Source organism: Cebus imitator, unplaced genomic scaffold (genome assembly GCF_001604975.1).
Source record: "Cebus imitator isolate Cc_AM_T3 unplaced genomic scaffold, Cebus_imitator-1.0 Scaffold194, whole genome shotgun sequence".
Lineage (NCBI taxonomy): Eukaryota > Metazoa > Chordata > Mammalia > Primates > Cebidae > Cebus > Cebus imitator.
This window is the reverse complement of record NW_016107509.1, coordinates 189,604-205,882: the sequence shown is the minus strand read 5'-3', so window position 1 is coordinate 205,882 and position 16,279 is coordinate 189,604. Positions and strand designations below refer to the sequence as shown.

The following is a 16,279-nucleotide window of genomic DNA, read 5'->3' as shown; positions in this document are numbered from 1 at the left end:
TGCTTCCAGACATTGCCAAATGTCCACTGAGGGGCTCAAATGGCCCCAGGTGAGAACCACTGGTTTACTGCAAAGTAATCCTCTTTAACTAGAGCATACTGGCCAGAAAGATGCAAGTGTTACTGCGTAGTTAACCCATTTAAACAAAGTTAAATCTTGCTGAAGTGAATGTAAAGCCCTCATTGATAGTTAACTGTATCTCACTGTTTGTCTTACTGCTAGATACTCGGCACATTCTGAATGGGGCAATCAGTGACTTCCTTATATAGGCAACAATTCCTGGGAAATCTCAATAAATTGTCAAAAGAAATGCAAAACAAAACAGTCTGCTGATTCAGCTTGTAAGTTTCCCAGTGGTATTGCCTTACTTCCCAAACTAAATCTGAGTCGGGTTCTGTGATAGGATAGTGACAGTGACAATAAGTCAGTTCTGTTTTTGTGGGTGTTGATACTCTTGTGCCTCTTTTAGATAGTTTTCTGAGAGATGACTTTTTTTTTTTTTAATTTAATGACTATTCCTCTCTATGACCCTCCCTGTTTTTCTCTATCAAACCTTCAAGGATATCAGAGTTTTATCTTCAGCATTTTTCAGGTTATAATAAATTATTCTAAAAATTAGGTTGAAAAGAAATCCTCAGGTCTTTTGAAAGGAGGCAGAAATAGAACTAGATAAGCCTTTCAAATAGTTGATATGGTGTATGGAGTCGTCGTCTTTTTTTTTTTTTTTTTTTTTTAACAGAAAGTAGAGAAAAAAGAGGCTGTAAAATGTGTCGATGTAACACTGATTTCTGCTCTCTTCTTGCTTGAAAAGATCACAATAGTGATCAGAATCTCAAACTGACAGTCAGCATCTAAGGTTTGGTTGTACTTCAAACAAGCATGCATTGCACACGATAACAACATAAATCTTCTGAAAGTAAACAAACCCCAAAAAAACATAGTAATATTGCCGTGTGCTTTGCTATTTTAGAGAAAGGTGCTTTACAGTCGCCTTGTTTAAGAGGAATAGTGTTACTCAGCATGTTCTGCTCTAAGTCCAAAAAGAGAATCCCTCATCAGAACAGGCTTGAGTTTTCAGTTTACTTAAAAAAAAAAAAAAAAAAAAAGTCTCTCATGTCTACCTTCAGCCAATATAGAATACAATGAATAGATTTATACTCCTATCTTTAAAAATCTTTTAAAAATTGGGACAAAGTATATAAAAGAACAGTTTTCATGACAGTGTACATTAGACAATGGGAGACAGTGATTCCTGAGAGATAAGAAACAAATTAAATGAGCCCTGTGATTGCCCTAGCTAACTGCCTTGAGAGGCATCCATGCTGTGGCTCTGGGAGGGGCAAACCAGGAGATAACCAACAAACATCTTGAGTTGAAAAGATGGGGCTGAGAGTCTTGGGAGAGCAAGGAGGCTAAAGAGAAGTGAGAGTTGCAAAAAGACCCCCTGAGATCTTCCAAGGATCCTCATTATATATTCTGCAGAGTAGTGATTAATGCACATATGTGAGGAAACTACCTGAACCCTGGGTGTGAGGGAGACACCCAAAAAGATTAGATGAAAAAGCACCTGACACTTATACAGGATTTGGGGGAAAAAAATGCCTGTTTCCATCAGGCAGACTGGAAAACCTCATAAATCAAGGACACTGGGGAGAGTACCCAAGGTTCTTGCCTTAGAAGGGAGAATAATTAGCCCTCCATGAAACACTGTTCCAGTCTTGCCTAACAAATCTTAAAAGCAAGACTTGAAAGGAACAAATTGTTTTTCAGTCATTTAGCTGAATCCCAGAACAAAGCTCAATAATATTTATGAGATTATAAAAATATCCAACACTCAAGAAGTCAAATTTATGATATCTGGCATCCAATCAAAAATTACTAGACATAAAGAAAATCTGAGACATAGTACTGATAATGAAGAGAAAAATGAATCCAAATGGATAGATGCAGAGCTGAAACAGATGTTAGAATTACCAGACAAGGGTATTAAAACCATGATTTTTTAAACTGTATTCCATATGTTCAAAAGTTAAATTGATACCTAGAAAAAATTTTTTAATCCCAAATTGAACTTCTGTAGAGGAAAATTACAATGACTGAGATGAAAATTATCTTGAATGTGATTAACAGATTAGACACTGCAAAAGAAAATATAAATTTGAAGACATAGCAATAGAAATTATCTCAGATAAATGGACAAAATTATTTGAATAGATCATCAGTGGACTTTAGAAATAATTTAAGCTCCTAACATATGTGTAATTGGAATCTCTGAAAGGGAGAGACAGACAGAAAAAAAGTATTCAAAGAGGCTGGGTGCAGTGGCTCATGCCGGTAATCCCAGCACTTTGGGAGGCCAAGGCAGGCAGATCACCTGAGGTCAGGAGTTCAAGACCAGCCTAACACGGAGAAACCTCATCTCTACTAAAAATTCAAAATTAACCGGGTGTGGTGGTGCATGCCTGTAATCCAAGCTACTCGGGAGGCTGAGACAGGAGAATGACTTGAACCTGGGAGGCAGAGGTTGCAGTGAGCCAAGACAGTGCCACTGCACTCCAGCCTGGGCAACAAGAGCAAAATTCCCTCTCAATAAAAAAGTATTCAAAGAAATAATGGCTAGAAAACTTATAAATTTGATAAAAACTATAAACCCACAGATCCAACAGCTCAACAAACCCAAAACACAAGAAACAGAAAAAAAAAAAAATCAAGGGAAATCATAAATTACCTAAAACTGATGATAAAAGAAAAACTTAAAAGCAACCAGAAGAAAAAGATATGTTATATATAGAAGAATTAAGATAAAGATGCTAGCAGATTTTGTATCCAAAATATTGCAAGAGGGGAGCCAGTGGAGCAGCATCTTTAAACTACTGGGGGAAAGAAACTGTTTCAACCTAGAATTCTGTATGCAGTGAAAATATCTTTCTCATACGAAGACAAAATTAAGACTTTCTGAAGCATAAAAAAAAGGGAATTTATTATCAGCCTACAATATAAGAAATATTTAAGAAGTCCTGTAGGAAGAAGAAAAATGATGCCAGATCCAAATCTGAATCTACAGAAATAAATGAAGATGACTTTAAATGATAAATTTGCTATCTTTCCACATCCCATGAGTTGGAACATGAGGGTGCTCTGGATATGTACCAAGACATGGAGGAGGACCAGTGAACAAGATCAGGTCTCTGAATTACTGAGGGGAACAGAACGGCCTGGCAATCTGGATGATGACCCACCTAGGAAGTATTATTGCTAGACAAATAAAAGTCTGTGTTTTTAAGGTATGTTTTGTAGTTTTACTGAAACAACAATTGTTTCTTAAGCAATCATTTTTAAAGCAGTAAAGTTATGTCTGTTACATCAAGATCTTTTTCTCACTTACCTGAAATGCCAACTCTTTTATAAATCTTGCATTTACATATGCATGGCAGCCTTTCTGGATTAAATGTTCCATTAGTCTATTTGTTTATATGATGGTATCCATGCACTAATTAGATATGCTTATACTAGCATTTGACATCTGCTAGGGCAAATACTCTAACTTGTCATCTTTCTCAGATATATCTTGATTCTTTCTACCATACTAAAGTTCCAAATAAATTTGAGAGTCAGTTTTTCAAGAGAAGGTGACAGGGTTATCAGTAAATGCAGCTAGGTCACCTTAGTTTCCACCTATCTATCTTTTTATGAGTTGATATATGCAGAAATAGCCAGCCCCAAGACAAAGGCTGTTCTCAGAGTGACTTTTATCCTTACAACCAGAGTGGCAAAGAGAGCCTGGTGGTGAAAGGGTGATAGTTTGGCTACTTGGTAGCCATCCAGGGGTCAGGTTTCTTCCCTCCAGGGAACACTCTACGTTCTTCTAAGGATATCATCTCCCACTTGTTATTCATTAGCTTCAGTTATTTTGGTGTAGATTGTGTCAGTATAACTCCATTTCTGTGATCATGTTTAATTGTATATCAACTGTAAATTGAGGGTTTTTCCAAGGCATGGACCAGACAGACTGCTCTGTATCAGGTTCTCAGAGAGTAAATATACAGCACTTAATTTACCATTCAGAATTTTTAATCAATACCTATTGACTGCCTCAAGGGTTGAATTCTCTATTTTACCTCCATTTTAATAATATGTTGGGGAATTCAGCCAATTTATTCAACATTTATCACTTAATGTCAAATACCTGCTTTGCTCTAGGTACTATGCTAAATGTTGAATATTTAGCAGTAAATAAATAGGTATCACATATATCTATATATATATAGATATGTATATATATATCGAGATATATATATATATATCTTTCTGTATTGGGAAAATACATTTAAACAAAATAAACAGAAATAAATATTTAATTTACAATTATGTTTGCTGCTATGAAAGGAACAAATAAGGTTTTATGTAAGAATAACTGGAGGGAGAAAGTGGAGAAAAATACGCTTTTTAAGTTAGACTTTATTATGTACAGATGAAACCTGAGTTAACCTGTAACTGGACCAGATTCATGTAGAAATTAAACATAAATTTTTTCATATGCTTAATCCATTTGTTTATTCCATAGCATATATGTTCATTGAGCACTATAATAGTCCAGCTACCAGGCTCACAAAAATGACTAAGATTCAGTTCCTGTCTTTGAGGAGCTCATAGTTTAATTTTTTAATAATTAGCAGTCCCTTTCATTAAAATAATTGCATACCAAATGGAAACAAATGCGTTCTTTTTTTCCTTCATTTTTCTTCAGATGAGAATAGGAATTCACTCAGGCTCCGTGTTGGCTGGAGTTGTTGGGGTCCGAATGCCACGTTATTGCCTGTTTGGAAATAATGTCACGCTGGCAAGCAAATTCGAGTCAGGAAGTCACCCTCGGCGCATCAATGTCAGCCCAACCACTTACCAGTAAGTGTTCTCTGGCCTCCTCCTGCCTGTCTTGGCTTTGTTTTGGACTGCAGTGCTGTCCTCTGTGAGACCCTGTTCTTTATCTTGATCCTGTCATTCTCCAAGATATTATGAGAAGAACCGCCCAAACCTGAAAGATGGTGATTGTGACACAAATTTTATTTGCATCCTGTGAGAGTGCATGAAAAATCTGACATAACTGACAGGTAAATATAAGTTTGTCATTTCCCACAGTCTCTGTCCTTTTATTTTTATTTATTTATTTATTTTTGAGACAGAGTCTTGCTCTGTCGCCAGGCTGGGGTGCAGTGGCGCAGGGGCGCAATCTTGGCTCACTGCAACCTCCATTTCTTGGGGTCAAGCGCTTCTTCTGCCTCAGCTTCCCGAGTAGCTGGGACTACAGGCATGCACCACCACAGATAATTTTTATATTTTTAGTAGAGACGGAGTTTCACCACCTTGGCCAGGATGGTCTTGATCGCTTGACCTTCATCCACCTGCCTCTGCCTCCTAAAGTGCTGAAATTACAGGCATGAGCCACCCAGCAGGGCTATCGCTGCCCTTCTTAAGTATACCTGTTTAAAATACAGGAGAGCAAATGTTCTTGAGGATCTTCATTATAATAGAAATCCCAGTATTTTCAAAATGTTCCCCATTGTTTATAAAAATCAAAGAAATATGATAGAAGAGGTTGCTGGACTGTTTTTATTTTTTGAATGAAGACTCTAAGTACACACACACACATACATACATGATCTGTTATCCAAAATGCTTGGGACCACAAGTGTTTTACAGTTTGAAATTTTTTGACATTTGGAATATTTGTGCATTATATTACCTGGTGAATATCCCAAGTCTGAAAATCTGAAATCCAATGTTCCGAAGAGCATTTCTTTTGAGTGTCATGTTGGTTCTCAAAAAGTACAGATTTTGGAGCATTTTGGACTTTGATGCTCTGTTGTATTAGGTACAGAGTAAATGTTAAATTATTTTTGTCTTAAAGGTAATCTTTGACAACACTACACATTTTTGCCTCCTGAACTCATTCTGATTTTGTGTCTGATAGAAATCTCTCCTATTAGATATTATGCCCCATATGTTGGCAGGGACTGTGTCTGGTTAGGCTCATCATTATATCCCCAAACTTATAAAAATGTCTAGCACATAATAAGCACTTTATATTTATCAAATCAATGAATAAATACATTGATAAGATAGACATCTCCAAAATTAACAGCAAAGAAAAGCACGAAAATATCTTACTTTATCAGACCTTGGCTTTATTCTGGGCGTTATTGTACAGCTATTTAATTAACTTCATGTTTTAGATAATTTAGAATCATATTGAAAAAAATGTAAAGTAGTAATAGAGGCCATTGATTTTATTGACATGGTTACAAAAATCTCAATCAGAAAATATGAATATAAAGATAATAAAAGTCGAATATAATAAAAGTGATATTTATTCCCAGAGAGAGAATTAAAAGATTTTAGATGAAAAGCAAATACTTCCAGATTCTGCAAAATAGATGAGGAAGAAAACTGAAATTACAAATATGAAATCGAGTAAATTCACATTAAAAATATAATTTAAAGCTCTTGCTAAGCTCATAAAAATAGTGAATATCTTGATTTTAATGTTTTTGAATAAAAACACACCTTTACTAATTTTATGGAGCCCAAGAGATTTTGAGGGCCACACAGACAACTTCTGGGCAAAGTTTCAGGATTCCATCTAATCATTACTTATCTTAAAACTACTTGCATCTTTTAAACTTCTCCCAGTTTTCCCAACACAATTCTGGGCATAGTACAGATGATCTGACAATAATTACCGTATCAAATTGAATTTTGTCAAACTCTCTAGTAGAGATCAGTGATTCTGACACTTTCTGCTCTAGATGGTGAAAAAAAGTTGCTGAAGATCAACTACCTCACTCATATCCTATTACATAGTTTCATTTATTCCCATGATGGTATTGATACTTATTTTCCATGATTGTGTAACTTAGATTTATATCTTCTGTGATAACTTCACTAAAAAAAAAAAAAAAAATGTTTAAAAGAAAAGAATGGGCCCAACCTGTGTGAAGAGTTCATGCCCTGAGCTTAGACATAACAGTAGCTGTCCTTGTTTACGTAGAGATGGATTAAAAAAAATTGCCAGCCACACAAATCTATGTATTTGGGTGGTGACTCAGAGTTTATGATTATCCTTAGTGATCAACAAGGTCTGAGGAATTTAATCATTTCAACTGCTGCATACACTGAAGCTCACTGTTCTGTTATTGTTCTGTATCCTTACCTGTAGAGCCCCCAAAATCAAACAGAGCCATAGATAGAGACATCAAGCTGCCAGGTGGGTAGATTCTTAGAACAAATAGAATTTATGAAGTAAAACCCAGCATTAAGCTCATAAGAGTTTGTAATCTCTGTTTTATCCCTGAATTACATTCTGTAGAATGTCAACATTACCTGTTTATCTTGAAATTTTCAGAGGTTTTAATCCCATTTATTTTTAGCAAAACTATATGATTATTATAAACATTGGAAGTGGGTTGTTTTGATATTATGATAAATTGAAATCCTTTTTTGAATGGTTCATTCCAACTGCATTTGGTCAGAAATTTTCAAATAATTAATTGAATTTTAAAAATATTTTTGTAACTATTGTAAAGTACTGAAAAGATAGTATCCATGATCCCACCACAGTTTAACACGTTATATTTTGCTTCAGATATTTTTTTAAAATGAACTAAACATTTGCTTTGGAATTTTCTAACTCTTTCATTGTGACATCCCAATGAGTTTGATGTGTTTTGAAGTCCTGTGTTTTATATATTAACTTTCTACACATGTATGCATGAACAATATAATTTTATTTTACATGTTTTAATTTTTATAAATGGTATTTTGCTATATGACTCTTTCTCTAATTTTGGTTTTGTTTAAACAAAATTTCATATTTTAAAGATCTATCCATGTTGGAACATACAGCTCTAGCTCATCATTTTAATTGCTGTATGACATTCCAGTGTATGACTCCAACATATTTTAATTTTTCATACATATATTCCTCTGTTGATGAACACTTAGGTATATTTTCTACTTTTTAATTATTACAAAGTTTGCTCCTAGAACCTGACATTACAAAAAAGAAATTTTTATTGAGTTTTAAGTGTTCCAAATTAGATGTTTTCATTTTTCTTCAAAAAATGTGTTTACACCCATCTTTGTTCCCATCATTCCAATTTAAAAATAGTGCATATTTTATAAACAAACAACTGTCTTAACATCATGCTACTGCTCTGTGAAACAGAAATAAATAATTGCTTATATGAAGGATGGCTTTAGCAGATTTTGAAACAAATAAATGATTTATCTCAGCATAATTATTTTTTCTTGCTACAGTGGAAACTAAAAATGTAGAAAGACTCAAATTACTTTGATATGAAATATTTCTTAATCTTTAAACATTTTTGCTTTTCTTATTTTACTATTGATCTACTTCCAGATGTTTTAGAATGCCTATTTTTTATTCACTGTGAAAGGCTTTTTTCTGTTAAAACCAAGCTTCTTCTTAACCACTGCTACATAAGCGGCTCATTATATGAGGGGATGTACAGTCGAGCAGATTAGACAGTGGTGGAGTGCACAAGCTCAGAATCAAAGTGCCTAATGTAGAATCTAGGCTCTAACAAACATTTACTGTCTACATGAAATTTAGTGACTTAATTTCTTTGGACCAAGTTTTTCCATCTTTAAATTGGTATCCATTTATGCTGTTAGTGTTTGTTTAATGTGATGTTTTTAAAGCTCCTAATACTTGGAACCTAGTAGACATTTATTTACTGCTTCATCCTGTTATTATTTCCATAGAGGAAGAAACCATCTTATTTCTGCACTTAAATCTCATAATTTATAAATTTAGCCATGATGAATGATATATGCTAGTAGGATTACAGACCTCATCTGAAAATTCCAAAGAAAGAATGGTTTGGTAACTTGGTTAAAGGTGCATTTTGAGCTGTAACTAAGAGCTGAGATAGTAATCTGTTTATTCCTATGTGTTTTTAGTAGCAAAAGTATTTTACTTTTGACTGTCTAAATGACTGTCTAAATCATAGTCATATGATTAAAAATCGCCTGTGTACATGAAAAATTCCCACATTTAAGCAAAGATACATAATTCAATTCATATGATTAATTATGTATCTCTGCTTAAATGTGGGAATCATATATATGTAAGTATGTAATCATATGTAGTAATTAGTGAGTAATCATATGTATGTGATTATATGATTAAATATATATGGTAAGTAATCATATATATTATTATATGATTACTTACTATGATATATATAGTAAGTAATTACATATATATGGGATTACTTACTAATTAGATTACTTACTGTTGGCTTCAACAATACAAATATTTCTCTTTCATTGTGACATCCTAATGAGTTTGGTGTATTTCAAAGTCCCATGTTTTATGTATATTTTATATATATGTGATTACTTACTAATTAGATTAATTACTGTTGGGTTCAACAATACAAATATTATTGTATAGTTCTGTAGGACACAAGTTTGACACAGGTCTCACTTAGCTAAAATCAGGGTGGGTGTCACGATGCCTTTATTATTTGCTGAAAGTTCTATGTGATAATATGCTTTCTTGCCTTTTCCAGTTATGAAGCCATCTTCATTCCTTGGTTCACAGCCTCTGTCTTCCAACATGCAAGATATTTCATCTTTCTGATACTGCTTCCATTATCACATAACTTTTACTGACTCTTCTTCCCTCTTCTGCTTTTAAGGACTCTTGTGATTATATTGAGCCCATTGGATAATCCATGATAATTTCTCTATTTTAATGTCGTCTGAATAGCAATCTTAATTCCATCTGCCACCTTAATTCATCATTGCCATGCATATTCGTCAGGGTTCTTAGATGTATGTATAAAGGGGAGTTGTTTATTAAGGAGTATTAACTCACAGGATGACAAGGTGAAGTCCCACAATAGGTGGTCTGCAAACTGAGCAGCAAGAAATCAGTCCAAGTCCCAAAGTGGATGAACTCGGAGTCCAATGTAGAAGGGCAGGAATTATTCAGCACAAGAGAAAGATACAGGCCAGAATACTAAGCCAGTCTAATCTTTCCATATTCTTTTATTCTGCTTTCATTTTGGCTATGCTAGGAGCTCATTAGATTGTGCCCACCCAACTTGAGGGTAGGTCTGCCTTTCCCAGCCCACTGACTTAAATGTTAACCTCCTTTGGCAATACCCTCACAGACACACCCAGGATCAATACTTTTCATCCTTCAATCCAATCTAGTTGACACTCAATATTAACCATCACATTATGAGACCTAACATATTCACAGATTTCAGGGATTGGTATTAGGATGTGGACATCTTGGGAGGTGGGGGTAATTCTTCCTACAACAATGGAAAATTTAAATGCTAAAGCCTACCTGGAAATAGAGCCCCAATCTTCTGCATCTCTGTCTTTGAGGACTTAAATAAAAACATATAAATTATGTAAGCAAAATCAGGGGAGGAAAAGGACTTTCACAAATAAGACCTCTGGGTTCTAAAGGATTTTTACTGGGACTTAAGATATAGATTCCTGAAGAGAGGCACCTGACATAGGACTGAATTATATTTCTATATTTAAGAAGCAGTAGAGTCCTTGGCTTGAGAAAAAGAAAAGACTAAGAAGCTAGCCTGAGAAATAAGGAGTTTTTATAAAGATAATTGCAGTCCTCTCACTACATAACCTGCCCTAAGACATAGCTACCACATATCATCTCTTACAAAACTGGAGAAGTTATAATATTTATCTTTAGACCACTAGCACCAAGTTTAAAATTGCACAGACCACATTTTTGTGCAAGAGTTTAATATAGTGCATAATTCCTATCCTAGGAATTAAGAGAACTGAATTTAATATTGGTTAAGCTATTTGATGACCTAGATGAGCTCTCTTGTATCTTTTAGCTCCAATATCTCATGATAATCACAGCAAACATTTATTGGATTACTTACAATGTATTTATATTATCATTTAATCCTTAAGGCTAGAGTGTGATTTCGGCATTGTGACTATCTTTGTTTTTCGGATGAAAAAAACTAAAACATAGGTTAAATAAGTCACTAAGAACATTGGGCTAATTAAGTGTGGGAGTCATAATTAAAACCCATAGCTGCTCTACTCTTAAGCCTGAGATCTTATCCATGGCCAAGTTGTCCCACTGGGCTGATAAGTACTTGAAATAACATGTAATAAAACATTAATTACTTCTTTTAACTTTTAGCTGACACATAATAGTACATATTTATAGGCTACAGAGAAACATTTTGATAAGTGTTACAATGCATAATGGTCACATCAGGATAATTAGTATGCCAATCACCTCAAACATTTATCATTTCTTTGTGTGAGGAACATTCAAAGTCTGCTCTTGTAGCTTTCTGAAAATACACAATAAACTCTCATTAATCATATTTACCCTAAGTGCTGTAGAACACCAGAACTTATTCCTTCTATCTAGCTGAAGGTTTTCATCTGTTAACAAACCTCTCTCCATCCTCTCCTCCCCTCTTATTCTTCCCAGCCTTTAATACCTACAATTCCACTCTCTAATTTTATGAGCACAAATTTCGCTTTTTAAAAACCCCAATAATTTCTGAATATTACTGGCCTCAATGAGAGGATTTCTTCTTCAGGAAAGTGGTGAAGAGAGCAGTGGGGAGCAAAGCTGAATTACAGCAAGGGAGATTCATTTTCTCTCTGAAGATATAAAAGCCCTCGGGTTGAACTTTTGCTATTCTAGAATTGTTTTTTTACTCAGGATAATATAAAGGAAGGATATTCTTTCTAACGTGTTTATTAGGAGTGTCTGTATTTCTAACCATGTCAGTATCTCTGTCTCTAGATCTGAACTGAACATGAGTCTATGGGACAAACTTGTGGCAAGTGGAAACTTCCAAGTGAAAAAGAAAACTGTCTGTTGCCTCTGTGAGGCTAAAACATTTTGTGTAAACATGTCTCTAATGCATATAATAAGTTACTGGGAATACAGTCTTGCTTTTAGGAATTTATACACTATTTGGAGAAATGGATCTTTCTGGTAAATTGAGAGAAAGAGGCAAGGAATAACTGAAGAATGATGACATTCCTTGGGTATAGTTTTCATTTCATTTACTATTTTTAAATGAAACTATATCCAGGGTATAGTTTAATACTACTTGAAATAACATAGAATAAAATAATTACTTCTTTTAACTTTTAGGTGACATAATAGTACATATTTATAGGATACAGAGTAACATTTTGATAAGTGTTACAATGTATAATGGTCAAATCATGATAATTAGCGTATCAATCACCTCAAATATTTATCATTTCTTTGTCTGAGGAACACTGAAACTCTACTCTTCTAGCTTTCTGAAAATACGCAATAAATTATCATTAGCCATATTCACCGTAAGTGCTGCAGAACACGAGAACTATAGGTATAATCAGTAATACTAGTCAAAAACACTAGCTAGAAACTCTGCTTCTGTTCCCTTGTCAATATAATTATTATTACAAGAGTGAGATACTGTGTTATAAATATTTACTCTTTTCCCTATGGACACTTAATGTGCGGAAAGATCCAAAGAAACTTCAAGAAAGTCTAATGTAGTAATTTTCCTGTAGCCTTCTTTTCTTAAAAAAAAAAAAATCAACATCCTCATCTGCACTAGTGATTTGATATTTAAAGAAACTAAGAACTATTTGGGCTGGCATGTTACTACCCTTCAGTCTTTAAATAACTTTATTACTCATCTTATCCTTTTCTCTGTGGAAGCACCAAAACAGTAAACATATTTTACAAAAGAAATATAATCAGTAAAGACAAATGACCTAATAGTTTTCCCAAAAGGAGAAACTTGAGCTGTGCCTCAAGAATTATATTTCTATTTTTCCAATTATAGACAGCAACATTAATATAATCCTTTTAAATGTGCCAATAAAAGTCACATCTAGCAAAATTGAATGAGATATTCCATTCATTTAAATATTTCTATTTTGCTTTTTCTTTCTTTGTCTCCCTGCTATCTCAAAAAGCATTTTCCCCAGAAAATGTAGTTTTGTGGATCAGGAATTTGATGCCTTCCTAATTTTTAAAAAATAAATCTGCCTTTTTTGGGGGGTTGGGAGCTTTTAGAATATCCCACTTCAATCATTCCATATATTTACCAACTTACTTAAAGCCATTGCAGTGAAGTCTTTAAAAATCAGAATATAATGTTGCAGTTATTTTTATAGTAAAAACTTACCTATTAGTTTAGTCTTAACGGTCTAATTGCTAAAATTTGTAAGAAACAATGAGAAAATATATAATTATGTGCTGTGTTTATTTTCATAGGTATGAAATGAAGAGAAGAGTATGTCTGGCAATTTGGACATATTTTTCTTTATTATTTAGTTTATTATTTGGTATAGGTTTGGTTTATATGATTCGGCCTAAGATTAAATTCAGAAGTAAAGTTTTGCTGTTTTTTTATTAGGTCCCATTCCTAACTAGTATGAAGGGAAGCCTTAGTGGCTCTCTCTTCCCATGATGGCAATGCTAAAAAATTAATTACCTAGTTCTAGGATTTAGAATTCAAAGGTTCTAATCTGGTATTCATATCAATAATTCCTATTTATATGGGAGACATCTGTTAATTTCACACACAAAAATTTCCTTGAAGTATAAATACTGTTTCATTGGTCATAAATAACATTTACAAACAATGTCAATCTTAAGTAAATTTTCCGCATTATCTAAAATACTATAAAGTGAAAATTAGTTATTAAGATAATTAAGCATGACTTAAAGCAAAAGAAAAAGTCACTCCTTACATTCAGCTTTCCCTTTCTCCATTAAAAATGGCACCATTTCTAGTGGCCTGGAGGTCAATATTTATTTTGTAATTAACACAGGTTAAATAATCCTTTCTGAAAGTTCCTTTAGATGTCCACAGTTTAGCTAAAAAGGCCACATTCTTTAGAAAAGTAAGTGTTAAACATGTTTTGGCTGTAGAAATAATTCAAGTAATATCTGACTTAAAATCCAAATTGGAACATAGATAAAAGTATTACTGTTGAGGTTTTTGGTGGCTGCTGTTGCATTTAAATCCTACGATTAGTGTGCTTATGAAGCATTTTTTATGAATACTCACATATGCATGTTTCTGGAGAATATTAAAAATATTCTCATCATATTTCAAAGTGGACCATGATTCAGAAAATATTAAGAACCACTACTGACTGATTAAATAAATGAATGACCAAATAAAAAAGAATGTGAATTTCATATTCCTGTTCTGCCTCTAATTAGTTTATCACCCTGGATAAGCCACATAAATGATCTCATCTTTCATTTACTTATAAATTCTATAACTCAGGTCTAGATAATTCTCAAAATGTTTTATACTAAATCATGGAATAGAAAAGGTAGCATTCAGAGAAAATCAGTGAAACCTGAATAAAGTCTGCAATTTACTTAATAGTAATATGCCATTATTAATTTCTTAGTTTTGACAAATGTACCCAGATTATGTGGAATGTTAACATTAGAGGATATTGAGTAAAGACTCTAAGAGAACTCCCTATACTATCTTTGTAATTCTTCTGTAAATCTAACATTATTCCCAAAAAAGGTGTATTTAAAAAATTATTATACTTCTGACATCCAGACAGGCACAGTGGCTTATGCCTGTAATCCTAGCATTTTGGGAGGCCAAGGGAAGATGGTCACTTGAGTTCAGGAGTTTGAGACCAGTGTGGACTGTAACACAGCGAGACCTTGTCTGTACTAAAAATTAAATTTAAAAAAATTACCTGGACATGGTGCATGTGCCTGTGGTCCCAGTTGTTCAACAGGCTGGAGGAGGAGGATCACTTAAGCCTGGGAGATGGAGGCTGCTATGAGCCGTGATTACACCACTGCACTCCAGCTTTGGCAACTGAGTTAGACCCTGTCTCAANAAAAAAAAAAAAAAAAAAAAAAAAAGATGTAACATTCAGTGAAAGCTCAGAATTTATTTTTAACTCACGTAACAGAGAATCTTAAAGTCTATTAGAGACCCACTGAATGTTTTTGAGCCTGGAAACAACATGATCAAAGGAAAGCTTACTTGCAAGTGATGTTCCACAGGGAGTAGAGTGGGGAACACCTAGAGGTGAAATGACTCTAAGAGGTAACAGCGTTGTTCCAGGCCTAAGGTACAGACATGAACTAAGGCCATGATTGTGGGAATAGAGGTATAGAAGGCATGAAAAAACTTTAAAGAAATAATTGGCAGGGCTGACTGGGCAAAAACACATAGCCATTTTATATATTGTATACTTAATACTGTACCTTGAAATTTGAAAGCCTTATTCACTTTTAGCATTAATGCCTTATGAATATATTTTTAACTTTAAAGTTCTTACTTTTAGGTTTAGCATGTAATCAAGCCTCTATATCATTTCATATTTCTCCTTTGTTCCAATTGTGTGTACATTGTCCTTTGAAGGAAATGGCATAATTTTATATTATACTGTTTGTATATAGTACTATGTTTTATTAAGTAAATATGTTTCAAATCCCCTCAAAACAAGGCAGTGTACCTTCCAAAAATTGATCATGAATTGTATTATTTAAATACATTTTAATATTTAATAAAATGCAGTATGTTTGGAGTATTCATTTTTAAACTAGAGAATTGAAACCAGTCATAATCGGGCCTTAATCTTTTAGCAGTCAGTTCCTTTGTGTGTAACACTGTGCATCAGGAAAACCCTGATTGCTCTAAATGCTATATTAAGAATCCTCTCTATGGCTCTTATTAAAGTGCAAAGAGTCTCATGCATTTAGTCACCCATTACTAAATTAAAATTGCTCTGTAATCAGTTTTTGTGATATTGGCCACCATGACAGTGTTTCCTCTAGAGATCTTACTTGAAAACTTTTCAGATTTGCAACTCTAAAACTAACATGTTTGGTCATGCTGCTTTGTATGATCCTCTATAATCTGAGTAGTATATAAATTCTCAAGCTTCACTAAATGTGAGAGCTGTAACTAATTTTTGAAATAAATCAGAGTAAAATCTTTCTTTCCCTGCAAGGAAATTAAGAAACCAGAGAATTTAAGAGACTTAACTAATACCACCAACTAATTTATTTCTATCTGACCTGTATGGGGAAAAGAAAATCCCTAAAACCTAAGAGATCAGATTTACTGAACTTATCTATACCTCTTTTCCTATCTCATAGTTTCTCTGTACAAAAATGAGTATTTCTGAGAAGCATCATTTTAGTGGAATTTGCAAGGAATATTTTCTATAAAACATT

At 33.7% G+C, this 16,279-nt stretch overlaps 1 protein-coding gene across 3 annotated transcripts in view; it reads left to right on the top strand.

Moving 5' to 3' along the window:
- The window catches only part of GUCY1A2 (guanylate cyclase 1 soluble subunit alpha 2), a 364,637-nt gene that overhangs the window by 280,934 nt on the left and 67,424 nt on the right, over positions 1–16,279 (top strand). For all 3 annotated transcript variants that reach the window (XM_037745199.1, XM_017547043.2, XM_017547042.2), the window contains exon 7: positions 4,748–4,902. In XM_037745199.1, the coding sequence (XP_037601127.1) occupies positions 4,748–4,902 (155 nt within the window). The remainder of the gene's footprint in view (positions 1–4,747; positions 4,903–16,279) is intronic.